Source organism: Pseudopipra pipra, chromosome 5 (genome assembly GCF_036250125.1).
Source record: "Pseudopipra pipra isolate bDixPip1 chromosome 5, bDixPip1.hap1, whole genome shotgun sequence".
NCBI classification, from domain to species: domain Eukaryota; kingdom Metazoa; phylum Chordata; class Aves; order Passeriformes; family Pipridae; genus Pseudopipra; species Pseudopipra pipra.
The window spans coordinates 11,005,135-11,033,058 of NC_087553.1; the positions used below are offsets into that span (position 1 = coordinate 11,005,135).

The 27,924-nt window shown below is 41.5% G+C and overlaps 1 protein-coding gene across 1 annotated transcript; it reads left to right on the forward strand.

The window, feature by feature from the left end:
• Positions 1–1,982: 1,982 nt before the first annotated feature.
• Positions 1,983–27,829, forward strand: SLCO1C1 (solute carrier organic anion transporter family member 1C1). Its single transcript, XM_064654413.1, has 15 exons — positions 1,983–2,101; positions 6,394–6,539; positions 9,759–9,900; positions 10,706–10,838; positions 11,243–11,364; positions 12,752–12,898; positions 13,756–13,854; positions 14,681–14,926; positions 15,783–15,947; positions 17,630–17,825; positions 19,040–19,205; positions 19,655–19,836; positions 24,360–24,424; positions 25,596–25,713; positions 26,750–27,829. Exons 1-15 carry the CDS (start codon positions 2,059–2,061, stop codon positions 26,970–26,972), a joined length of 2,193 nt encoding a protein of 730 aa, XP_064510483.1. The 5' UTR covers positions 1,983–2,058; the 3' UTR covers positions 26,973–27,829.
• The last annotated feature ends 95 nt before the right edge of the window (positions 27,830–27,924 follow it).

A 27,924-nucleotide genomic window follows, 5' to 3' on the forward strand; every position in this document is an offset into this window, starting at 1 on the left:
CCTACCTGGATGAGACTTTTTTTTCTGCCAGATGAACTCAGTGAATTGTAGAGAGGATCTTGTGTTCATTTACTCTGAGCACCTTGAAAGTTTTGTAAGTATGACTGTTTCTGAGGAACTGCTATAATTAGTTTGTAAAGGAATGGAGACACTCCTCTGGAAGGTGTATGAAAACTTCCCATAATGGAAAATATCTCCCCCAGAATGCTTTTATTTAAGTTCCAGTTAAGCTATTATACACACTTATAAGGAAGCCAGAGAAGACTCTATACAGAAATTCCAGTAAAAGCCCAACTGCGTTAGAAAGCTGATACTGAGATTTTACAATGAACCAAAAATCCAGAAAAGATGGGAAGATTACATTAAATCTTGTGGGCCTTGTTTTTCAAAGCACTGCTTCTTAAACTGCACAAAACCAGTCTTTCGGTATTTTTCTTTTAGTGTAGAGGACAATGCCTTGCTATTCATCAATAAGATTTGTAGCGTAATGGGGTCTTGGAGGGACCTGTGAAAGGGATTTATATAACAGATTTATTAATCTAAACATGAATCCCACCTATTTTAAGGGACAGTATAGTGAAGTCTACCAGTGGCAGAATAACTGGAGTCTGTATCAGAAATCACTGAAAGAGGCAAGGTCAGCAAGGAAGATTAAAGGTCAGGCAAAACTAGTACAGATCCCCTATTGTGTAAACTCAGTTTTCCTAATAATTGAAGGAAATGGGCTGGAAGCTGTTCTCTGAAAGAAGCTGAAAGAACTCATAATCACTAATTCTCCTAATCATTAATGCCTCTGGACTATTAGGCACCCTGATATCTCTTAGAAAAGGGGAAAGTAGATTTCCAAGTTTCCGAACCAAATAAGGATATAAGACACTTTAAAGTACAAAATGTGAATTACATGTAGCGTAATAAAATTCCAGCTGCATTAAGAACCCAAAATGGAGATATAATGAAGGATTGGATAATACTTTGTATTAAATCTAGGAAAGCAGAAGCCTACTCCAAGGTGCCGTGAGTGAGGGTTTAGCTGCCATGGGAACCTGCCATACTGCAGAGGGTGGGAGAGAGCAAGAAGGGAAAAGGAAGAAGAATTTCTAACTTTAATACCTTTTCTGTTTGTATAATTAAAGCCTACAGGTTAGCAGAAGACAGGGTTTACAGCCTCTCTCTGCTCAAGAAACTACACTGGGAACTAGTCACGTTTTTCACCTTTACCCAAACTTGCAAATAAATGCTGTTGCAGTAGCATTTCCTTGTGACAGGAAAAACACAGGGTTGGAATGAAGTCTGCAAAGTTTTCCTTTCATTGTGGCAAAGGGCTTGACTGACTCTCCCATGCAATTCTGTCTTCTCCTTTAATGGATGTTTTCATTCTGGTTTTATGTCATGTTGACAGCGACTTTGTCCTGCAGGTTTGGAGGAGCAGGGCATACTGGGCATACCAGGAACAACCAGGGACTGGACAAGAAATCTATGTGAATTACCTGTTCACCCCGAAGCCTATTTTTTTCCCACACATTCCCCTTTTTTTCTTTTTTTTCCCCTTCTTTTTTTCTTCTAGTCCATTCCCCCTTGAAGTCTTTTGTTTCCTGGCACTGAGCAATTAAGAAGATCAGGGTTTTGGGCTTTTTCCTCTCCACAAAGCTTTGTCACGTGCCCCATCAAACTTACAGCAACTTGCAAAGAAAAATACCCCCTGGGAGCCATTTAGATACACTTTATGATTTCCATCTAGGGCACCCGGCATCTTTGCTTTGCCGGTGTGCCCTGAGTCCTGGAATTCATAGGAGGGGATAGAGGAAGAAAAAAGTGAGGAGGTGGGGGAGGAGGATGGGGGGCAGACAAATAGCAAATGCTCAGGCAAAACAAGAGACAAAACAAGTTCCCCCACCCTTATGCTTTTTCCTTTCTCTACCTCTAGTATAAGATGTACATCCCTGGACAGGGTAAATTCTAAGAGGTGGTTTTCCCCTGCAGTTTTGCCCCCTTCTAAGCTGGGAACAGTGCCCATGCCTGCATGTAGGTATATGCATAAGCTATACAAGAAGCTTACCTATGAAAACTAGTAGGCATCATCTCTGGGGATCCCTGCTGCCAGGTAAGATTTGGCTTTTCTTCTTCTCTTTGCTGATTCACCTTTCAGAGAGAATGTCCTTTAGCTGGGTTCATGGGTGAACAGTCTCTGTACCAGCCTTCTGTGTCCACCCATTGTAGCAAGTGCAGCTCCTGTGCCTGCGGGCTGACACGCAGTAAAGGCATGTCTAAGGAGGCTTACTGCAAATGGGGGAGTTTCCGGGGGGGAGGAAGGACGTTTTTCCATTGCCTGGAGTTTGAATGAGTGAAGGGAGACTCTTCAGGAACTGCCTAGACTTGTCTCAGCCCTCTGCATGCATGTTGAGGGATGAGTCCGTCCCTGGACCTGACCATGAGGCACAGCTCCACATGCCAGCTCCCGGGAGGGTGAGCGCCGCTGCCGCCAGAGCTGTGACACAGGTGAGCGACCGGGCGTGCTTCCCGTGGGATAGAAAGCACAGCCACCAGAGAGGGCTCCCACACCCCATCCAGCTGGAGCCAGGGATGCAAGGAGGGGTCAGAGCCCCAGCTGTGGGCCCAGGTGACAACCAAGGATAAGGTGTGAGCGTGGCCAGCAGCTGTCCTTCAGGCAGAGTGTCACCCACCTGAACAGGCGCTGTAGGTGTGATGAAGCACAACTGCAGCACTGCAGTGGATGGCTATAAACTCTTCAGAAGGGACAGGCAAGGAGGTAGAGGCAATGGGGTAGTCCTATATGTTACAATGTGTTTTGATTACTAGACCTTAATGATGATGGTGATAAGGCTGAGTGTTCATGGGTAAGAGTCAGTGGGAAGGGCAACCAGGCAGATGTCATGGTGGAAGTCTGCTAGAAATACAACACAGCAGAGAGGAAGGGAGTTCTAGGAGGTCCAGACAACCTAGGAGGTTTGTGGAGCATGTGGAAGATAACTTCCTGACACACCTGATGAGGGAGCACAATGAGGGGAGGTGTTCCATTGAACCTGTTACTTGTGAACAGAGAAGGGCTTGTGGGTGATGTGGTGGCTGGAGGCAGTCTTGGGCACAGTGATCATGAAATGAGAGAACTTTTGGTTCTTGGAGTGGTACAGAGGTAGGTCAGCAGAATTGCCACTTTGGGTTTCTGGAGGGCAGTTAGGCCTGTTTAGGAGACTGGTTGACAGAGTCCCTTGGGAGGTAGTTGTAAGGGGCAAAAGGGTCAAGGAAGGCTGGATGCTCTCCAAGAAAGAAATCTTAAAGGTGCAGGAGCAGGCCAATGGCATCATGGCCTGTATTGGAAATAGTGTGGCCAGCAGGACTAGGGAAGTGATCACCCCCCTGTACTCTTCACTGGTGAGGCATTACCTTGAGTCCTGTGTTCAGTTTTGGACCTCTCACTATGAGAAGGATATTGAGGTGTTGGGCTGTGCCCAGAGGAGGGCAGGGAAGTTGGTGAAGGGTCTGGAGCACAAGTCGGATGAGGAGCTGCTGTGGGAGCTGGGGCTATTTACCTTGGAGAAAAGGAGGCTCAGGGGAGACCTCATCACCCTCTAAAACTGCCTGAAAGGAGGTAGTAGCCAGGGGGGAGTGGGTCTCTTCTGAGTAACAAGCTATAGGACAAGAGAAAACAGGTTCAAACTGCATCAGGGGAGGTTTAGATTGGATATTAGGAAAAAATTCTTTCCTGAAAACATTATCAAGTCCTGGAACAGGCTGCCAGTGAAGTGGTTGAGTCACCACCCCAGAGGTATTTAAAAGACAGGTGGATGTGGCACTTAGAGACATAGTTTAGTGGTGGACTTGCCAGGTCAGCAGTTGGACTTGATGATCTTAGAGGTCTTTTCCAACCCAAATGCTTCTATGATTACATTCCTCTGGCACATCTGCCATGTTTGGAAAGGAAATGCTGACATGAGCTCTGTCCTCGTGTTTCGTGTCACTGGAGAAATACGGTATCCAAGGGACGGCAAAAACCTGAGACTGTCACTATACCCAAATCAGTAAGAGACCATCCTTAGCATCCAGGTGTCTGCTTGTTTAAAACCAGAGCTGTCTTTGACCTCTCACTGCAGCTGACAGTGTATTATGAATACTCCCACCAAAAAGTATTTGAGCGGCATAGGGCAAATTTGGGATTACAGTGGAACATTCTGTTGCAGAAAAAAGGAAGGATCAAAGTGGCCAGTGTGGCCAGAGTGGCCAAAGTGGCCAGAGGAAGGATCAAAGTGGCCACAAAGTGACCACACAAAGTGGCCAGCTGTAGTACCACTGGGCACAGTTCTCTGCTCTCTGTCTTGTGTTAAGGGCTTCCATCAGAGGCATTGTCAGGGCAACCAAAGTGATGCTCTGAGATATGTTGTTGCAGGTGACTCCAGGCCTGAAAACTACCCACCTCCTTAAAGCCATGCCACAGGAACAACTGGGGACACATTAAAGCCTGGAAAACCCGTATGGCTATCAGTCTTTCCTTGCACTCTTCCATTTGGAAGATAATAAATGCCAATGATTTTTATGCTGTAATGTTTTTTATGCTTCTGGACATAAGTTTTGTTTAACCTCTGCTGTCCATTTGAGATTTGTACCAACTCAGTGGGGCACAAACTTGCATGCAACTGTCAAACATCAGTGTGTCATATTCCACCTCCACACCTCCATGGCATTTTTTTTTGTTCTGACCAATCCTGCATACAAGGTGTAGTGGAGGAGACTGTGCAGGCCCTCTGCACCTCTGCTGAACTTCCTCTAGCTGGATGTTGCTCTGCTAAGAGATAAGGACAATTCACTTGGCTGTGGTAGATATGTTTTCCTTTTCCAGGTTTTGTGCTTTTTTTTGTTTTATTCTGAAATTGCTGTAGATGTGCAGAGCATTTAAAACCTTAACCTAAAGGGTATTTGATGTGCGTATGTAGCAGCATACCTTATGTGATTGTCATGCCCATGCCCAAAAGTTTAAAGGAATTTATCCTCACGCAAGTGCTGTGAGGTACATTTGAGGTACATGCTCTCATTACCCATTGGACAAGTTCAGAAGTGGAGCAGAGAGAGACAATGTGTGACTTTTCCCAAGATCACAAGTCAGAAGCAGAGCAGGACTAGGTGCAATGGGTGTGCAGCAAGCACAAACCATTTTGATTTTGTTATTGTTGTTAAAAAAAAAAATCTATATACTCATTAGTGTTGACAAGAAATTTATTAATGTCCCTGTCAAGGCAGTATCAAATATGTTTCTTATGTGTAGTCAGGAGCTCTTATTTCATTTGATGGAGAGATTTCAGCAAAAATGTTGGTGCCACAGTCATATATGAACAGAGCCTAGGAAAATATTTGCATGAGTAAATCTTAGCATCTAGATATACTTATGGTTTTTTGCATTTCTGGTAACACAAGTATCTATTGCACAGACCCTTGGAAAGCCATGAAAACACATGTATCCACAGTATATATACATATACATGAAACCATATATATATTTAACTTATGTAAGATCTTTGTCTTTAGATAAACACAGAAGAATAGGAACTTCTCCTGTTTATACTTTCAGGCAGCAGTTCTGTAAAACATAGTACTTCTTAAAAGTGAACACAGAAGCTGATTTCATAAATATTTTCAGATCTGATTTAGAGATTGAAATTAAGAACAAAGTACTGCTGTATGTAACCAGAGATTTAAGAATTACTGATATCTTTTGTTCTCAAAGTTCAGCATTTAGGTTTTCTTTACTTCTTTGTATTTACCTGCAAAGAAGTAAATTCACATTTTTCCTGAAACAATTGACCACTGAGCCCTAAGACTCTATGTAAAATGGTAAAGGGAACTAAACCTCTTTATTCTTGTGTAACTCATTAGCTAACGTCAGACGATTAGAGCTAATGTTTCCATCTAAAACAATTCAAGTCCCTCATTAGCGGGGATAGATTTCCTTTGATCTAATTACTTAATGTCCCAGATATATGGGAAATTCAGAGATCAGCTCTGAGAAATCTCTGCAGACATGGTCACATCTAGAAACATGAACTTACATGTAGACTCACGAAATGTTGTTTAAAACGCTAACTAGCCTTGCTTAGTCTGCTGGTAGTTCTTGGTTAAATGTTAAATGAAATCATGCTGATGACAGCTAGAGAGTGAAGATAATGGCTGTTTGCTGAGAATGATTTAATCTCCATTGTTATAGGCAAGTGGATTGCAAATTTCCATAATTAAACATCCAGTGCATTGGTCAGATTCTGTTGTAAAGTTTGATAATTGCTGTTGTAGGGAAAACAGTACAGCGGGGTGTTGCTGTCACATGACAAGCTTTTGAGGCTGAGCTAATAGGATGCCCTTTTAAAATGTTCTCCATGTTTTGTGCTTTAGAGACAGAGGATACCATCATGGAGGTTTCATCAAAAGAAAATACTCGCTTTTTCTCAAACAACACAATCCTGCCTGTGGACCGATCTTCATTCAAATCTGAATCTTCTGCATCCAGGGAAAAACACTCGTGTTGTGGAGGTATAAAGGTAGAGTAAGAGTTTTTGAATATTCCAGTAGGAATGTAGAAAATCTCTCTTTTTTCTTTTTGGTGATAAATCGCTTTTTCACTTCTGATTATGTCTTGCTGAGTCAGTATGAAACTATTGAAGATATTTTCAAGTCATAAAGAAAGTCTTCTTCAGATCTGTGTTTGCCTAACATTTGGCAATATTCCAGTATAACTTGTCGGTTGAGGCTTGCCTGTTAGGAAATCTTCAAGGGTCATCCTGAGAAGTCACTCAATCCTCCTTATTGCACCACCTGAAGTTAAGAACAAAGCTTTGGAAGACAGGTACCACAGGCAGCTGTTAGTACAAATTTCTCTTTTAAGTTTGTAGCCTTGGTAGTTCTCTGGGCTTTCAAAAATACTATTTGTATTACGGTCCATGCGTTTTGAGTGCAATATTATTAAAGTATTATTGTAATATTCCTTGTTCAAGAGAACTCTGCATGAGATGACTTTGAAATGAAACTGCAGAAGTATCACCACTGTATCTGCATTTATCTCACCCTAGAGCAGTTCTTCCTCGAGGCGATGGAAGCTCCCTGCTCTAAGCCTCGTAGCGCAGCTGTACCCACCTGACAGTAGGACCGCTGCACCTCAGAGGAGCATTCCTCCCTGCATGGGACACTGGGGTGCAGGAGGCAGCATGGTGCTTTGCCTACTGTCCCTGCCTGCTTTCCAAAGCCAGGCTGTAAAATGCTGACACCCTCTTGGGTGAGGTCTCGAAAATCACCGTACAATGACGAGATGAAATTATTTGAGTTATACAGAAAATGCGTCTTTGGCCTTGCCCTGTTCTTTTCATCTTTCACAGTCTTCATTTCTTTTGTTTTTTCTCTCTCTCTCTTACACACATCTACTTTCAGATATTAATTCAGCTCCCAATACAGCCAATAACACCACTGATAATTGCTCTGAAGTCTATAAATTTGGGATCTTCTGGTTTTGAAAAAGAAGATGAGTTGTATTAATTAAATCTTGTAGCATAATAGTAATTCTATCATTGTTCCTCCATTTGCTGCAATGATAATCCGATCCCCTCAATGAATAAACCTTCAGTCACAGCTTAGCCAGTCAGGGATCAGCTTATTAGCTCCAAAAGTAGAAAAGCAATAATATTTCAGCTCAGTTTCTTTCTGTCCGAAGAATTTGTGTCTTCTGGGAACCCAAACAGACACAACCAATCCATTCCAGTAGGGACTTAGAAAACCTCTTTCCTTTTTTTTTTTTTTTTTGTGAACTAAGTCTTTTTCAGTTCTGATCATGCATTTCTAGTCAGAACGAAATTATTAAATAAATTTCTAAGTTATGAAAAAGTCTGCTTCAGGTCTGTATTTGCCTAATATGTTAGCAAAACAGTATGCAGATTCAACGAGTTGTTTTTACCAATTATCAGCCTTTCTGTGTGTTAAAACTGCCTTTATAAACCAGAAAGATGTGGTAAAATATTTACTAGCAGGCATTGACAAACCAGAGCAGAATTTGAAATCATGTGCACCTTTCTGTCCCAGCTCTAAATCAGGAGCACACCTGGGACAGTCGCAACCCCAGCAAATAAACTTGTGTCAAAGAGAGACAGAGACATTTCAAGTTCTAGTTTACCTATATGACTTTCCTGTAAAAAAAAAAAATATGTGCTTTCACATTACTATTTAGAATCCAAGGGCATAAACACACAGAAAATGTAAAATACTATGGCAATATTTTTACAAGAGAGTTCTTTGAGAGCCATTGCTGTAGGAAATAGGAACTAGACAGTGGTTGTGTATGTTTATTTGCCCACAACTGTTTCTGAAGGAGGAATAACCAACACTGGATAAAGTGTGCTGAGGGAAACACAGAGATACATTTGAATCGTAACACAAGAATTTGTATTCAGTAGTAGTAGCACCAGTGTTATTACCGCTGTACCCTGTCAAATGAGGTGTTGTGAGGAGTTCTGTACTGGAGGTGAGTACATCACTTCAGAGCACCTACTCACTGGAAGCATGATTGCTCAGAGAGGATTAAGGAGCAGGCCAAGGCTCTAGACCTGTATTCTTATGAAACATTGCTGTGTCTTTTAATTTCTTGGTGAGGGTTTGGGTTTCTTTTTTTAACGCCGTTTACAAAGAACATCCACATTCATATTCAGTCAACAAAACCCGTATCTGAAGGTAGAAAGCAATGTTGTAATTTCTATGACCAATTGCATGATGTGTGAGTATCCACGGAGCTCATAAACTCAGTAGGGCTGCATTCAGTGAAGGCAAATTAAAGCAGTAGCTCTGCAGGAGCAGAACAGTTGGTGCTAAGGACCCTGCACTCCCACTACAGGCATTTCAGAGTGGGGAGATACTTCAGACCAGCCCTCATCTTGTCCCAGAGGCTGAAGAGCCATTGACTGTTGAAGTGAATGTAATGCCTGTCTGGAACACATCTTCCTGTTTAATTTTGTGTGAAAGGATTTCAGCCTGTACATTTGCAGAATGTAGCAAAGCACAGTGAAGGGGGTGGGAGTTTAGTTCCCAAAGCTTGCTCCTGATCCAGAGCAATGGGCTAAAACTGATACAGTGATAACTAAGCAAAAATAACTGTCTCTGAAAAACTAAAGGATGGGAGAAGGTTGTTCCCAGCAAAATGTTTTCTTTTTCAAAAGAAAACATATGTGTTGCAGCTTGGAAGATATTTGGTGAGCAGAGGATGAGCCTAGAAGGTAATTGCATGGCAGGTCACTGTTTAACTCATGGAGCCATGTAACAGAAAGCAAAGATTTCTCCCTCCTGGTCACCCTGGGCTTGAGTGGGAACAGCTTAGAGCCTCTCAATTCCAGATCATTGCAAAAGCCTGTGCTTAAAAATGCCCAAATAACTCACCTCCCCACCAAGCCACACTTAACATTTACCCTCATGGTTTACTGTGTAAGATACCCCCTCCTTAGAACATCATGAGGGAGATCTATGTCTTTGTCTGTTGTGGCAGCACGTTTGACACCTACCTGAAATTAGCAGTGGTGGATAGCAAGTTCAGTTCAATATATACCAATATTGCTCATAAGAAATGAACAAACCAGCAATATAGGATTTAATAAAAAATTAGGTGAAATATTGACGTGGTTATTTGGGAAAAGGAGAGGTGGAAATGTAAAAATTGCTTAAAAATAATTCACAAAGTAAAGTCTTCTGTACTGCCTATTCTAATCACTGTCAATTTTTTTCCACAGATATTTCTCGGTGCATTATCTTTTGTTTATTTTGCTAAAGCACTGTCAGGAAGTTATCTAAAAAGTACTATCACACAAATAGAAAGAAGATTTGATATCCCTTCCTCTTTGGTTGGCGTTATTGATGGAAGTTTTGAAATTGGTACGTGCTGTAGAAACCCATTTTTATTCTCAGTAAGAAAGAATGATGCAATTTGTTGTGAAGAATGATTGTACAAATCTCCTTGAGCCATTGAAACTGAGCAAGATTACCCTAGTAAAAATCAGTGGGACTGTCAGTATGATTACATTGGATAGCATCGGGTTGGTTGCTAATACAAGAAATTAGGCATAGTCCTTGTGATTTGTTAAGCTTAGTGTCTGGCTAATTAATACTAACAGAAATTTTGACTGTTAAATGAGAATTTGCCTGCACAGATTTATACTTTCTCTCTGCTTTTGTCAGTAATCTACCTCCCCTGCAAGTGTTTACCTGTTATAATTTATTAAGCAGCAGGAGTACAAACCTCTAACTGTAATCTACATTTATTTTCCAGTCCACCTCCTTCCCTGTGTACTAAAGTTTCCAGCAAGACATTGTCTCTTACGATTTCAGATTAGTGAATTTATCTCACTGGAGTGTGGTACTCATGGGAATGAAATCTTAGCCTAAGTATATAAAACTCTGTTTGATTCCCCCTTTTCCTGCTTTTTTGGTGATTTGCTCTCTTCAGCTGACACAGTCCTTCTCCTCTTTTCCGGCTGTTTATCCAAAAGTTTATGGTTTTCTTATCACAGAAGGCATTGGGTTCCTGTAGAATGCCTGGAAAGAGGGAGAAAGAGCAACCCCAGACCATCAGCCCTCTCTCCCTGAAAACGCTGCCTATACCACATACTAGGAGTGGTTATTTTAGGGGATCTCTTATCAACAAGCAGTAAAACTCAGTTTTCCTTTTGTACTCTCGAAGGGAACCTCCTAATCATAATTCTTGTAAGCTACTTTGGAGCAAAGCTTCACAGGCCAAGAATAATTGGAGCAGGCTGCTTAATTATGTCAGCTGGAACATTCCTAATTGCGATGCCCCAGTTCTTCATGGGACGGTAAGTGCATAGTGATCAGCATTTTACAGCTGGGCTGTACACACTGAATGGCAGCTCACTGAAATATTCAGGCATTGATTATGAAGATCTCCGTAGAAATATGCATATGTGGATGTGGTTACTTAATCTGATATTTTTCCTGAAAGGACTTATTCTTGTGGAGCAAATAATTTAACATATATACTATCTCAGTTGTAATCAGCTTGTTGTTTTATTAGTCTGTGATCTTGACTGGCCACATTTTGACATGGTTTAGGAATTGTTGAAGCATCAGTGAAGAAGTGATGAATTAACTCGGGATGAAATTTGCAGTTAAGTGCTATAGGCCTACCTGGTAGTAACAGATCCGATTGCTTTTTCTTATCAGTTCTTATAAACAAATATAACTTTGTTTTTTTAAACAGATATCGCTATGAAAGATTCCCTTCCACCATCAACTCGACTGTTAACATCTCTCCATGTCTGCAGGATAAAAGCCAAACTCCACTCACATCCTTGGAAAAGTCTCAAGCAAAAATAAATGAAGGTGAGAGAGATCTCTGTTAAATATTGTGATAAGCACCCTAAAATATATCACAAGGCTCTAAAAGGCTCATGCACTACTTAATCAGAATGCAAAAAAAAAAAAAGGAAAAAAAAGAAAATCAGATGAATATTTCCCACAGAAAAGACTGGCTGAGGCAAGTTTATTCAAAATAAATGTATAACTGCCCAAGAGTTTTTTTTGGGCTGCAGCCTTTCCTCCAGCTTTACTTTCTCCTTCAGCAACTTTCTGCAGCTCTGTGTTTTGCAGAAACACCAATCTCCCATGGGGTCCTTGGAAAGTCATGGTGTTTCCTTTGCTGGGAAATCATAGAGTCATAGAATCAAAGACCTCTGAGATCATCAAGTCCAACCCTTGATCCAACACCGCCTTAGTTACCAGACCATGGCACTGATGCCACATCCAGTCTCATCTTAAAAACCTCTGGGGGCAGAGAATCCACCACTTCCCTGGGCAACCCATTCCAATGGCTGATTACTCTCTCTGTAAAGAATTTCTTCTTACTATTCAGCCTAAACCTCCCCTGGCACAGCTTAAGACCATGCCTTCTTGTCCTACTGCTGGTTGTGTGGGAGAAGAGACCAACCCCCACCTGGCTACAACCTCCTGTCAGGGAGTTGTAGAGAGTGAGGAGGTCTCCCCTGAGCCTCCTCTTCTCCAGGCTGAACAGCCCCAGCTCCCTCAGCCTCTTCTAAAAAGACTTGTGTTCAAATCCCTTCACCAGCCTTGTTACTTTTCTCTGGACCTGCTAAAGCACCTCAATACCCTTCCTGAACTGAGGGGCCCAGAGCTGGACACAGTAGTGGAAATATGTCTTCAGATCCTCAGCCTGCTGGAAAGAGCCATTGGGTCTCCCAGCCTGCAGACTCTGCTTCTTGTTTCTCTCCCTGCCTGTTGACCCTGTTTTGCACACCACAGAGCTGTGTCCCTGCTGGATGCATTGAGTTCCTCATGGGGAAGGAACTTTCCTCCCCTATGGCTGGCAAATCAGACCCTCTATATGTCCCAAAATGTGTGTATGTTTGCGTCCCCACACCTGTGGATTAAATGTGGCCAGCAGTGCTCACTATCATCAATGTCTCCCAAAGCTTTCCATCAGGGGATCTCAGTTTTGGTTAGAAAAAAGTGAAAAAGTTTTCTAAAATGGGACGTGGTGACAAGTTTATAAAATCAGTGAACTCCTAGTATCTTTGAGGCAGTTTGTGCTAAAAATATTTCCACTTAAGCTGATTGGGTTAAAATTGCCATCCCTGCACTTCACAGTTTTTCTTCTGTTTTTCCCACTTTAGAATTATTTTAGAAAACCTGTGCATTCAGTGTCAAACTGTTACGAAAAGCATATAATTGCTGTCTCTTGTTATGTATTCAGGATGTGAAAAGGAAGCAGGCTCTTCCATGTGGATCTACGTTTTACTTGGAAATCTTTTGCGTGGAATAGGTGAAACCCCTATCCAGCCTCTGGGAATTACATACATTGATGATTATGCCATAGAAGAGAACGCTGCCTTATATATTGGTAAAATAAATATTACTTATTTTCCTAATGGATTTTTCCCCAGAGGAAACGGAGTCATTCCGAATAATGGAAGGAGTGTTATTGAATTAACTTGCCCTGATTGTTTTGTTTGCATAATTTCCAATATTAAAATTTATTTAAGTCATGTACACTCAAGGGACCAAGTTCCCCTTTAATTATACCAGCAGTTCCATTATCTTAATTTGACGAAAGAATTTGACCTTAGTTTCCTGCTGTTCTCCTAATCTTCCTAATTCTTCTGGATGTGGACTGCTGAGCCTCTGTGCACATTCAGTTCTCTGGAAAGTGATAAAAACATGCTCTTTCAAGCACTTAAAATAGAATTTTAGCAGGCACTCAAAACATTGCCTCCAGATTCCAGCAGAATTATAAACAATAGTGCTGAGGCTTTAGAAAGTTGGTATCACTGCTTTCTTGTGTTCATTGCCTGACCTCTGCACATTCACCGGGAATATTACCAAAAAATTCCTTCCCCATCAGCATCCTGTCTTGACAAGTTTCCAGCCTGGTAACTGGCGAAAACTCAGGTTCTCTCTGTAAAAGATTCAGTCTCCTCAGACGAATTTTGAAAATTCACAGTATTCAGAAAGTTTGGCTGAGGGTGTAGGGAAATGTTATTATTGGATACCAAAATAATGGTATTTTTCAACCTATTCAGAGTCCCATCTCAGCCTAAAGTGATCGCTTAAATAATTGCCATTTACTTTCCAGTTACTTTAATGTATTTAGCTAGAGAGTTTCTAGCACTTACAGATGTCATACTCTGCTTTTAGGCGCAGAAGAACCAGTGCTCTTTTTGACTTGGGAGTGTAACAGTCCCCTATTTTTTATTCCAGGCTGTGTACAGACAGTGGCAATTATAGGGCCAATATTTGGCTTTCTTCTGGGATCCCTGTGTGCCAAACTTTATGTTGACATAGGCTTCGTAGATCCGGGTAAGTCAGAAAACTGGGGTCTCAAAAATTCAGTCAGGCTCCAAAATTCCTATTTTGGGCCAAGAACTATCTGGTTATTCATAAGGGGCTAACAGGAGTAGAACAGGTGCATGGTGTGACTCCTGGGGATGGTCCTGTGCAGGGCTCGATGATCCTAATGGGTCCCTTCCAGCTCAGCGTATTCTGTAATTATGAAATAAAAAGGATGACAGCAATAGAGTGGTCCATGCAGAAAAGGCTGACAAAAAGGATGGTTGTGGAGGAATTAGAAGATCTGGCTCTTCCTCAGTCCCAGCAAGTCTGCAGCGGGTGCCTCCAAGAGATGCCCTGGGGAGGAGGCTCAGGGGAGACAGCAGGTGCCAGGAGGAGGCAAGACTGAGTCTCAGGATTTTTGTGTGTGCATTTTTTAGTATCCTGTTGTTGCCTGGAAACATAGTTTGGCAGTGGGCACCGGGTCTCCTGACTGCCTTCTGCCCGAGAAAACGCTTTCCACCCTGTTTTTCCTTGGGGCTTTTGTACAGAACAGCCTGATCAGGAGCAAGGGAGTGGCCACCTGGGCTACCCCATCTCCCGGGCCTTGCAGCATCTCTGGGGATGTGCAAGCGGCACAGCAGTGTCAGGGCCAGGCTGCTGCTGTGTCACAGCAATCAGCAAGTCCTTGTTGCATCCCCACAGCTGCTCTTGTAACACCCTCAGAGACGCACAGTTAAACCTGGTGAGGCGGGAACAGACTCCTGCAGAGAAAGTCCCTGAAAAACCACCTTCCCTGTTATCAGCACTCTCGAAAAGCGTCTGTTTGTTTCTTCTTTCTTTTGGCTTTCTCCAGACAGCATCACAATAACTCCCAAGGACGTGCAGTGGGTGGGAGCATGGTGGCTGGGTTACTTGATAGCCGGTGTGATCAGCGTTCTGGCCGGCATCCCCTTCTGGTTCCTGCCGAAGCACCTCCCAAAACCCGAGAGCAGGAAGGACTCCAGCACCTCTTCCGAGCAGTCCAAGTTCATCATCGAGGATAACAAGGACCAACACAAACCTTATCAGCAACAAACGAAGATTGCTGAGATGGCAAAAGGCAAAGCACTGGAGTTTCTTTCCTGATTGTTGTTTTTCTCTCAAAGGCTTTTATACTTTAAGATTTTATACTTTCTGAGGCCCTATTTTAGTGGGCTGAGAATTATGATTTTTCCCCCAGGTGTCACTCTCCACCTAAATAACAGACATATAATGGGTCTTTTCATTGTTTCCTGGGCCTGTTCTTGCACGCAGGATTTCTTCATCTGGGATTTGTAAAATTATGCTAGTGGGCCAGTAAATCCCATGAAACCCCGCGAAATTTTTTCATTCACAGATAGTGACTGTTGCAGAAGCAGTGGTCAAAAAAGACTTTTGGTTTTTGCTAAACCTTTTTCTGTAAGTTCATTCATTAGAAAAACACGTACAATATCTGATCAGAATAAGGATGGGCACAGACTCACTACAGTATTGTTGGAGGCTGTCTGGATTTAGGCAGGAGCTGGTTTGCACAGTTGCATTTCCTTGGCCTTACCTTGCCGAAAGCATTTTCCCTCAGTACTTGAATCTGTAACTCAATATTTCTGTGCTTACTGTCAACTGTGCTGAGCAGTCTCTGCCCCAAATTAAGCTGAAAGGTGCTATGGCTGTTGAGGACACACAGAAACCAAATCAGTCCTGGTTTATGATCGAAAGAAGGAATAGAAAACAAGATGCCTCCTCTGGGATATTGATGCTTAGTGTTTTCCTCCATCCAGAAATGGGAGAGCTCTTAGTAGCATCATGGAACTTCATGGATTCCTTCTGAAACGTTCTGCAATCCTTTTTTAAAAAGGTGCAAACATATCACAAAGCATTATTCACAACAGTTATTCTCTCTCTGATCTGCTTGTCATTTCTGCTGTTTTGTCTTGCAGACTTCTTTCCATCACTGAAGTGCCTCTTTGGGAATCCAGTTTACATTCTGTATTTGTGTGCAAGTATCATTCAGTTCAATTCTTTAATCGGCATGGTGACATATAAGCCAAAGTATATTGAACAACAGTATGGGCAAACATCTTCAAAAACTAACTTTGTTATAGGTAATGCTATATCTGCTTCTTGATATCTTTCAAGTGGACATTTTAGGAGTGGCATGTACATTCATATAGGGAAAATTGTATTTTTTTAGGATATGTTTATTTCTTCTCCTTCCTTGTTTGACTTTAAGTAGTAGCTTATAGCAGGTAAGTTCTTTCATTTCTTCCTTAGCACTAGTTAGCTCTGAGTTTATCTATGCAAGAGTTACTGTGAAAGTTCACATTATTTGATACCTTAATTCCCATTTAACTGGAAATTTGAAAAATACTATATATATACAGCACAAGAAAGTAATTGAGAACAGAATTAATTTTAAAATACTTTATGTAAATTTGTCATCAGACAGATCTGTTTCCTTGCTGGCATCCCATTTATGTCAACAAAATAAAGATCATGTCAGTGAGTGCTAAAGGATTAACCATAAAGTAATGTCATATTCCAGTGATTTCTTACTTTCTGAAGAGGTTGGGGTTAAAAAAAAGGAAGGCAAGTCATATTCCAAAATCTTCTCTACAGCACAAGAAAGAGAGATGCTGCTTCTGCCTTTGGGTACCATGTTGGCCATTTTTGTAGATGACTTCAGGATCATGAACTCAAATGCCCAGTTGCTGAACCTGCACACAGGCTTGAGTTCCCTTCCTAAAGTCCAGGGATTCATCAGCATTAAACAGCAAAGAGGTTTACATCTACCCAATACAGAGGGAACTGCCTTGTTTCAGGGCAGCATTAGTTGCACAGCAACAGAGGTATATATATGCAGAAAAGCTGTATTGATCCATTGTGCTATGTGCTAATTCCTTAAAGATAGAAGCTGGAATTTCCTGGCACGAAGCTCCTCAAAGCAAGGAGAAACCTTGAAGTATAGTTGATGGCCAGAGAAAGTTCAGAAAACAATCCCTACATTCAGTAGAGCACTTCCAATTGTATTTAAAGATTTTTTTGGAGCTAAGCTTTCAGGTATGTGCAAACTGAGTGGGGATTAAGAACAGTTTGATTTCAGTGAGCATAGAGAACACATGCAACAGAAAGCATGCAATGACTTGGCTAGGGAAGGATCCTTACTGAGTGGCTATCCCTGCAATAAGGTAGTTTTTCTTCCTTCTTTTCCTTTCTCTTCAAATCCCCCCTTGCTGAGGGCTGACTAGAACTTACAGTGTTTATTTCACTTTCCCTCTCTCTTTTGCTATTTTTTTTTGACAAATTCTATCACAATCTCTCTGAGAGATTTCAAAATTACCAGAGCAATTTGAAACATTTAAAAAAAAAAAAAGGAGAGAGAAAAAGCAAGTGTTGTTCCAGATTTCATAACACTGTAGGTAAAATTAAATTAGTCCTCTAGGAATGAGCAGATCCCTCCACTGACCAACTAACAGTGGAGAAAACCACCTAGATTAAGAAATTAAGAAATTGGAGGATTGTTAGCTAAACTTTATCCAATTCTTTATTTCTGTCAAAGAACTAGCAGTGAAGCATGTCCCTGGGAGCAATTTTCAAAAGCAGCTCCAGCACCTTGGTAACAGTCCAAGGATCAATTCAAGTCTGGACAAAATAAAATGCCCTGACTGAAGACCTTTTATCTTTTGTTCCTTCATCTTATTACTGCAGCTGATTTTTTGGCTGGGAAGGTTACTTAGTCCATTGAACTGGGGTTTTCATTAATACAGATTTTTCTGTCCGATTTCAGGTCTCATCAACATTCCTGCTGTGGCCTTTGGCATATTCTCTGGAGGACTCGTCATGAAAAAATTCAGAATTGGTGTTTTAGGGGCCGCAAAACTTTCCCTGGGATCATCTTTCTTTGGTTACCTTTTGCTCCTCTCACTGTTTGCGATGGGCTGTGAGAACTCGGAAGTGGCCGGACTGACCGTGTCGTACCATGGGTATGCTGGGAAGGGCATCCTACGGCACCAAGTGCTATTGCAAACCAAAATCCTTCCTCATTTTATCCCACAAAGTATATATATTTTTGAAAAGAGAGTGATGGACCCAAGTATGCTTCCCAGAAACTTGATTCAAAGCGGTGGAAACCACTCCATCTATTCCAGAGGACGCCGTGTCAGAACACTTTCATGATTGTGGCATAAACCAGAGGGGTTCATGTCACAAGTGCAGATTATTTTTCTGATTACTTTGTAATTGTTATTTCCATGGGACCCATCCCTTGAGCCTAGAGATTTCTGGAAATGTGAGGAGCTCAGTAGTGGGGATTCCATTAATTGTTCCCTGCTTCCGTGTGCTGAAAAACAAATGTTGTTTAATAGCCTTCAAACCTAAAACTTCAGAATTCCTGGATTTACCATGAGTAAGCCATGATGTTAACCATCAGGTACACCTAAGGGTCACTTTTGGGTCACTTTTGCCCATTCTATTACTCTGTAAAGCTCACTTTTTGGTAGGAGTTTCCAGCACTGACTGCACAGCTGCTCCAGGAGCTGCTCCACTAGTGTCTTTAGCAGCAGGTGACTGAAGTTGGCAGATTGCAAGGTATTGGACCTCAATTCAGCAGAGGTGCAGAGGGCCTGCACAGTCTCCTCCACTGCACCTCGTATGCAGGATTGGTCAGAACAAAAAAAAATGCCATGGAGGTGTGGGGGTGGAATATGACACACTGATGTTTGACAGCTGCATGCAAGTTTGTGCCTCGCTGAGTTGGTACAAATCTCAGATGGACAGCAGAGGTTAAACAAAACTGAATCCCAATCTGATAAGCTCCTCACTAACTTCTACAGAGACCATTTCCCACGAGGAGCTCAATCCCCCCTTTGCCGTTTGTCCAGTTTTGTTAAAACTGCATCAAGCCTCAGATAACTAAAATCTTAGAAAATATAAGCAAATTCATGAATAGAAATTGTTAGCTGTCACCCTTAATAAAGTAGCTACCATCTCGCAGTAGATGGTGTGATATTGCTAAGACATTCGGATAAGAGAGAAATAAGAATTTACAGTGCTGCATGGATGCAAAGGGACAACATTTAATGGACTATAGAGGGGAGGTCTGGCCAGGAGCACCTGTCCCAGAGCACAGCCCGTGATTTGATAATGATTTCTTCCACGTCTGCTAGAAAACATCTTCGCAATTTCTCTTTCTCCTCAGAACCAAACAGATGACTGATTACGAGCAAGCCGTGTTTTCGGAGTGCAATTCCGGCTGCTCGTGTTCCAAGAACGACTGGGACCCCATCTGTGGAGAAAATGGAGTTACCTACATTTCTGCCTGTCTCGCCGGCTGCCAGGCGTCCAACGGCAGTGGGAAAAACACCGTAAGGCAATCTTTCGTTTCCATGTGTGATGTGATGTGGTATTTTTTCCAAATGCAACCAGGTCTGTCAGAGTAAGTGGATTAAAATTTACTAAGGCACGTCCTCTTCAACCCTAAACTCCTCGGGGTTTTTTAGCAATCTGCCACCCACATTTAAAACTTTCTCGAGTTATCTTTCCGGCAGAAATCACAAGCAGAGAATGTTTTGGAGGGGGTTTTATTTAGCTGTTGGCTACCAAGACTCTTGGAAAAAAAAAATGTAATAAATACATTCATCAACAGCAGATAGTTTATAATTTTATCCTTCAAAAAATAAACCTTTTCCTTTTGCAAAACATTTCCACTTTGGATTTAAACCTTCAGCTACCCAGAAAAGTATGATGTGCAATTCCTGAACATCCACTTCTCCACCGTTTAAGTTATCATACATTTTCACCTGCTCTCTTCTAGGTATTTTTTAACTGCAGCTGTGTGGGAACCTTTGAATCTTCACAAAGCTCCTCAGCTGTGGTGGGACCGTGTCAAAAAGGAAATGAGTGTCCAAAAATGTTTCTGTATTTTCTAGTAATATCGGTTATCACTTCATACACTTTGTCAGTAGGTGGCACACCCGGATACATCCTGCTTCTAAGGTAAGAAATAATTCCTGCCAGCATTGCCAAATGTTTTCAAGGTGTTTTGACATACGTGACTGGGTCTCCCTCCCCTTCTAGTATTCCTAGTATTGTGAAATGTTTTCAGCTATGCAAGGTGGCTTTTAAAATATTTTTTTTTTTTTTACTATGGAAAAGCATCCTCAAAATTTTGCAACAAGTTTTTTACCATCGATGCAACAATGTGTTTATGATAATCTTTACCAGCAATATCTTTCTGTTTTCAAACATGACATAAGAGGCCTAGTTATAGTTTATACCCAAATCTCCTTCCCTTAATGCCTTTTTTATTACTAGAATGGTGTTGTATGACCTCCCTGCAAATGGAAATTAGCTCTGTATGTGTCAGTGTGTGCACATATATGTATATGAACAGCCAGTTTTCCTCAATTCCTATGGATACTGATGCACAACTACATGGAGGTATTCTAACCCAAACCCTCTATATACCCTCAACTCTTCTCCTCTAGCCCATTTTATTATCCCATATGATTGTTCTGTTCCAGATTTTTTCTCTTCAAAACAAAGATTGATTTAGAAAGAGATTTTTTTTTTCTGTTCTGATAATTGCAGATTTATTAAATGCTTTTCCTAAGGGATTGTTCCAATACATATTTAACTGCTGGGACTATTTGTCCATCACTGAGTGTAAGCTTTGAAACTAATTTTAGAAAGTGCAAAAGGCATGTAATACTACCAGGACTTAATCTGGATTTTTGTCAACCTTTTGCAATTTTTGCATTCCAAGTGCTGCTCCACTCTGTTTTGGAAAGCTTTCTTACTCAGTTCCTTTTTCCAAATTATTTCCAGATGGGCACATTCTACTTCTCAAACAAAACAACAGTAAACCCAGGCTAACTAATCTTTAGTATTATAATTGTGCTTTCTTACCCCAAAATTCTCTTTGTTTTTGAATGAAGTTTTCTGGAACAGGCTCTGTCTCATTGTTGGTGCCTTTATACCACGTGGACAAAGCCAGTGCTAGAACTGGCTCAATATAGGCTATATGGAAAAAAACTGGGTAAAGAATGTGACTTCAGCTGTGGTTCCATCACAATCCTTGAACCAGAATCAATATTCACACAGAGACTTTCAGAAATGGTTGGGGTGAGAATCCTTCTCCACTGCCCTAGACAAACACTGCCAGTGAGGTGTGCGCCTTAGACCACAGAAGCTGCACAGCTTTCCTCGTGGACCTTGCAGGGTTACCACTGATCTCTCTCTCCCCGAGGCCTCACTCCAAGAACAATCATATTATAATCCATTTTGGACAATTTTTACTGAAGCTTATGCACCACTGAACTGTTCATGCGCCAAGATGAGGACGATTCATGAGTTGAGAGCTTGCAGCAAAGCCATCAGGATTTATGCCAGATTTCTCTCTCTGGTTGCTTCTGACACACTGAATAAATATGGGCATAGGGCTATGCAGAGACGCAGTTTCCTTTCTCTTTCCCTCTACATGATGTCTCCTTCCTATCCATAAGACACAGAGTAGAAGGTGTATGGATATTGTACCACACAGGGCCTCAAAACCGCTGTAGCCATTGCTCAACCTCCTGCTTTTCCTCTTGTCTCCACCGTGTAAAAAATTAAGTGTTTGGGAGGAGATGTTCATAAATGAGCACCTACAAGTTTAAATCACAGAGTTGCCATCACTTCTCAGCCCTAAGAACTTTCTCTTGGGAATCTTATTGCTTAATGGATTTATTTAGAAGAGCTTAGAAAGGTTTTCAATTACAATACTGAAACACTTTATATATGAAATCAGCAAAACAGTTTTATTGGTTCGGCTCCAAATCTTTTATTGCTGTTGAAAATCATTTTATTTTGAGAGACATTTAACTGAAATTGAGAAGTTGTGTGTCTTCCTGCTGGACTGAGGGCATCCACCTCTCATGTGCAGCTAAATAAAAGGTGTTTCAGTAAGTTCAATCCTTTTTTTTTCCTTTTGGCTTTGTTTTTTCTTTTTTTTTCTGCACTGCAAATGACCTGTGGGCACAATTCCACTTTAAGCTCATGCTTACTTTTCTCTTTTCTGTAATCCATCACTGACTGACGTTCCCTGAAAATCTGGCTGAATTGAAAGTGTGCTTCTGTTAGCAGAAGGAAAATAAATTTTCTTTGAAAACAGATAGTCCCAAGGTCAAGTTGCAGACTTCATTATGTACTTTTTCCAATGATCTGTTTTTAAAATTATTCAATATTCAGTCAGCTCTGTTAAGATTCCAGCACTTAAGCAATCTGATGTTTTCTGATGGGCAGATATAATTGCACCTGCCACGGAGCACCAACACAGCTAAATCCCTTTAGCCTTTCGATTTAGTGACATTTTCTTTAAGGGTTTACACGACTGGAGCCACTGAAATATGCTTAAAGCTAGTGACTGAGTCATTTGCTGAAGTGTCTTTTTAGTGGTATTAGCCTAATTGCAATCACCAAGGAACTTGGGAAAGCCCTAAAGTTTTGTAGAAAAACACCGTGTAGTTCAGATACCTGTTGTTCAAGCACCAGCTATTAATAGCAGGTGATCAGGCAGTGAAAAGGAAGTCTCAGATCTCCCTGAGAGCTCTGGCTATCACTCGGGGTCACAAAGAACTCCTGTTTCCGTGCAAACACAATACAAATGCTCAAACAATTCCTTTTTTTTTTCATCTGAAAGTGAAGATTTTTTCTGCGGGATATAAATCCTATGGAACACATAATAAATATCCAGTTATTGGTTTTATTTTACGATTTTCCTTTCTATGCCCTCAGATTTGTTTAGAAGGACTCCAGACTGAGGCTTGCTTGTATAAGGTGTGTCTGATAGGAGAGCAAGTCACTGTTCTTACAGCTTAAAATCATATTACAGTCATGCCTACATAGATGGCAGTGCTTGTATAAGCCACAATGCAACAGACTGTATGATGATAATTCACGACCAGGGCATTAGAGAATAAAGTGTTGACATTATAAAATGAGCTGCACATGATTATTTTTTTCTTTTTTTACTATGATACTTCGGTGTTCTTTTCACAGAGTCACAGAATGACTGGAGCTGGTAAGGACTTCTGGAGATCACCTAGTCCAACCCTCCTGCCAAGGCACAGTCAAATAGAGCAGGTTGCATGGGCTGGTGTCTAGGCAGGTTTTGAATCTGCCCAGAGGAGACTCCACAGTCTATCTGGGCAGCCTGTTCCAGGGCTCTGTCACCCTCACAGTAGTTTTTCCTCACACTCAGATGGAACTCCCTGTGTTTTAAGTTTGTGCCCATTGTCCTTTGTCCTGTCACTGGGCACCACTGAAAAGATTCTGACCACATCCTCTTGAAACCTGCCCTTCAGATGTGTGTATGCATCAGATCTCCTCTCAATCATCTCTTCTCCAGGCTACCTTCTTCCTTAAATGTCCTTCATGTCCTTTCTATTTTCAGTAAATTAGAGGAAGATGATCCAAATATCGTTTGCAGTATGGGTTCTTAATGCTGTTCTGGGAAATTTTAAAAAATCACTGGTGGGGAACAAAAGAGCTAGTTCTGTGATGTCTTTATTATTTTTTTAAAAATGTATTCCAAATTACATAATTTCTGCAGAAGCTGAGCCCATCCTAGTTCAGAGCACACAGACTGGACCTCCAGAGTGCTGCGTTCATCCATAGTGACAACTGAATTTCCGCCCAATTTTTTTTCCTGTTTTCTAATGAAGATAATGACTGTGACAACAGGGAATGTTATCAGTTACTATATTGACACACATATGTTACCCCACATATCAGACATGTCCCTATTTAATTATGTGACTGGGACTACTCGTTAAAAGCCAAGCGTGTACTCAGATTCGTGCTGGATGCAATTGGCAATCTGGTACCTGCTGGGGAAAACAGCACACTTGACAGCTGGTGAGGGAGCAGCAGGTGAGTCCTACGAATTGGAGTGGGTCCATACACACACCACTCGTAGCATGGTTGTGAAAGGCAGCTGTTCTCCTGCCCACCACCCCTGTCTTCCTCAGTGGGCCAGGGTGATAATTGAAGGCTGGAGCAGGGCTGATCTGGAGCTGTGTGGTTTAGACTCCCCTGAAAGCTCAGAAAAGTCAGAGAACAGTTTGGAGGATTTACCTTTACAGGAGGTGTGATCCTGATCCTAGATACAGTGCAATGAAAAGTGAGTGCCTAAATACCTTGTACTAGCCTGGATCATGATCCTGAAATTCAGAGATTATCTAGCTGAATAAGGCTATCCAATGGATGCATGATTTCACAATCAATTTTCTTGTCCTGTGTGGGTAAGTCCTAAGTGCTGATATCATCTGAGAATCCACAACTATCTTAAAATGTGATATTGAATATAGTCATTCAGAATTCCTAGGTTCTGTTCTGATTTTATCACATTTTTTTGGTTAGTCAGTGACATTGAGGAGGAAAAAGTCACATTTCTTTCGTTTCTCTTGCTTTCTATTTGTGTTCAAATTTTTCACACTTGCTTCTTTATTTGTATGTAACATCTTTTTTATTATTTTTAGATGCATTAAACCCCACTTGAAATCATTTGCACTTGGTATCTATACCCTGGCAATAAGAGTGCTTGGTAAGTCCATTTGAACTCTTGAGTCTGTTTTAATACCCTCCTCATTAATCATTTATCTTAGAATTAAGCTCTGATTGTTGGAAAGAACAATGTCTAACTGAGAAGTAATTATTATATGAATTAAAAAAAAATAGGAAAAGGGTTGCAAAAATGAAATAGCTTCCTAAATTGTATAACTGTGACTTAGGTATAATTAAGATATACATGGCCAATATCCATAGAGATGACAATGACAGACTATGAAAAATTACATCTTATCTCTCCTTACTCAGCAACAAGCATAATAGAACTGCTATGGCTGAGAATGTGTGATTGTTTTTCAGGCAAATTTTCATTGGTTTCTAAGGGAATTACTCTGAGTACAGGTGTGCCTGGGGGCAGGTTTTGCTGCAGCCTTGTGGTAGAGTCACCTCTAAGTTGTCACTGAAATCAAGGGTACCGTGAGATGCCAATGAACTGGAGATTCTAAAATCCTCTATGTCTTCACAGAAAAAAAATAATAACAAGTCACCTACTTAAATAGAGCAGATCAACACTGTTGGCTGCTTTCTCACACCCTTGCAGGCCAAGATTTTTCCCTTCTGGCTTACTTTCTTCTCCAGCAACCCAGGTGGCACAGAGTCCAGGATATCCCATTAGCATATGAAAAAAGGCCTTTCCTTTCCATCACCCACAAGCACTTTGTGGCAGGTTTGTCCCTGCCACAGCAGCATCTCAGGATACTTGTAGGATACTTGTAACCCCACTACAGGCTCCCAGCCTCGCTGTCTCTCTCCCTTCTCACCCCCTCCAACCCACACACAGGACACCCCCTAAACCCAAGCTGAAAAGGCTCCATTGCTCCTGAGAAAGGAGAACTATCTCCTTTTTTTTTTTTTCTCCAGAGGTGTCCCGCAGGGTGAGGAAACCAAATCATGGCCAGCCCTCCTTCCGCTGGCTTCCACAGGCTTTTTGATGTTCTGTTACGATTCCCTGGCTTCCCACAGGGAGGAAAGGGCGGTGTGTGCCTGGGCAGCACGAGGCACGTCTCCTCAAACCAGCAAACAGCGTGGAAGTGTCACTGCTTTTCTAATGTGTGATTTAATGTTCTACCCGAACATGTCTCTAGATCAGAACTGATCACCCTGGAAAGTAACTTTCTTACCTCTATTTATTTGTTAAATACACCCAGCGGGAATTCCAGCCCCAGTGTATTTTGGAGTAGCCATAGATACCACTTGCCTGAAATGGGGCAGCAAAAGATGTGGGGGAAGAGGAGCGTGCAGACTCTATGACTCCAGTGCACTCAGGTAACAGCTCTTCTCCATTCGTTCTTTAACTTGTGCCCTTTAAGTGCATCTGTGCCTGGCACTGGCACAAGAATTTCTGTTAGAAAGTTTGAGTGAAAGATTTGAAACTGAATGAAAGACTCTGACTAACAATATTAACAATAATGTTCAGGTTTCGGCATTCTCTTTTGATTTAATCTTTTTTTAGGGGGAGAGGGGATCATCTTGTTTCAGTATCAGCTGGAAATATTTGTCACTTAATTGTTCACCTAAAAATACTGAGGTTCTATTGAAACCTCAACTTTATGCTAAAGCTTCCCCCATTTTTCAATGACTCTGCTGTGGTAATGTGTAAATAAGTAGAAGGGTTATTAAAACTCATTGTTTCTCCATGTTGGAGCTGAACCACAAAACAGAAGGGAAAGGTACTACAAAGCATGTTTTTCTTATCTAGGGCCTTAAGTGCAGTGTTGTCTTTATCAATTTATTGCTAGAGGACAATAATTATCTGAAATGCATTCATGAAAGGTGTCACCAGAAAGGAAGAATGGAATAATAAGGGTAAGAGGAAAATGGGAGAAAATGTTGTGCTTTCCCCCCACCCCCAGGAAAAAATGTTTTGAAAATTGGAAGGAAAGAACAAAAGCTCAGCTGGGACTCTTTTTGCTGATAAAACATAATGATGTTATTGTTGCTGCTGTTGTTGTTGCTGTCATTATGCCTGTAAAGAAAAAATACCATCAAATGATTTTGATATCATTGGTACTTTTTATGAGGCAAGCATAAAATAGAGGAATTGCCCTAAAAATTTTAGTGCTATTCTTACTGAAGCACGTTGGAGTGGAGGAGATCAGATAATGCCTGAGATGCTTTCTTGGCCACAGACCACACCCACCTGACCTGGATGAGCTGACAAACTCCCCTCTCCAGGGTCATTCCCCTTGATGGAAGAGTGTTCTTACTCAGCCTTACCACATGAGAATATGAATGTGTTCTTGATGCCTTCTAGTCAAATGTTGCCTTTGAAATAGGCTCTGATCAATCATTTCTCTCTCAGGTATGTGTACCTGGGACTGACTTTGGTGTTGGGCACGGTGTCCATTTTCTTCAGTGTTGCTGTCCTTTGGGTTCTCCGGAAAAGGTCTTCTCCACCAGATGAGACCCTCTCAGCCAACGGGGAGAGAGGCACCTGTGGGACAAAGAGCAGAAAAGATAATTTTGGCAATAGTGACTGTTTAATTCAGTCAACTTACTGGCCAGAAAAGGAGACTAGACTTTAGGAAGACTGAGATCTCCACCGTGATTTTACCCAGTGAGTGGTGTTCCAGGCAAAAATTCATCATCAGTGAAGCAGTATCTTAATATCCACCCTGAAAATGTTAAACTTCGTGTAATTTTCACTGTAAATGCCAAAAGAAAAGACAATCATTTTTAGCACATGTACAGCTCTGAATACACTGCTCACCAATTTTTCTGCCGAGTGAGGGGAGGACTTACGGCTGGGGAGGGGCAGCTTCCTCCCTCACGGAGAAACCATTTTTACGGCTGCTCCTCGTCTCCCTCCCTCCTCATCAAGCTGCAACAGCTGCTGCTGCCCTCCTGTGTGTGAGGGGTAGTGGAGAGGCTGCCATGCAGCTCTCTCTGCCGTGGAGCCAGCCCAAGAGGAGCTGGTGCACAAAACCTGACTTGGCAGCCTGGAAGGTGGAGGGATCTTCGGCACTTAGCCCGCCCTTGCAAACAGTGCGGCACCGGGCAGGAGGAAGGTGGTTTGCTGGAAGGTGAAATCAGCTACAGGCTCTGGGCATCTCATGAATTCAACCCATAACACTTAGGACATCAAATGTTGTGGTTAGGGATCCTTTTTCAAGTAACTCTGTTATAATACAACAGTAACAGCAATAAAAGCTGTCGTTGCAGGCAAAGAGACCACAAGAGTATTGACCAAAGGAAACTGGAATAAAATAGAGCTTTTTTAGGTTTTCAGCAGTTTCTTGCTACTTGCTAGTACTCAGTGTACTAAATAATTCCATGCACTTTATTCAATGTAATAACACCATGATAAAAGATACGTATGATTTATTTTTTAAAAATCTATGACAGGAGAGCTTGGGAAAAATAAAATTAATTAAAAGACCAAGTGATTTGGGGTTTTTCCTTTTAATTTGTTGTATTTTATAGGTGAAACTAAGATATGCATTATAGTATCTCTTTACATATCATTTTTGCAGTCTG

Coding starts and splice junctions, on each gene's coding strand:
- SLCO1C1 (XM_064654413.1), top strand. CDS start 2,059: ATGAAAACTAGTAGGCATCATCTCTGGGGATCCCTGCTGCCAG. Junction 13,855..14,680: donor CATAGGCTTCGTAGATCCGG/GTAAGTCAGAAA, acceptor GGCTTTCTCCAG/ACAGCATCACAATAACTCCC. Junction 24,425..25,595: donor CCTGGCAATAAGAGTGCTTG/GTAAGTCCATTT, acceptor AAATACACCCAG/CGGGAATTCCAGCCCCAGTG.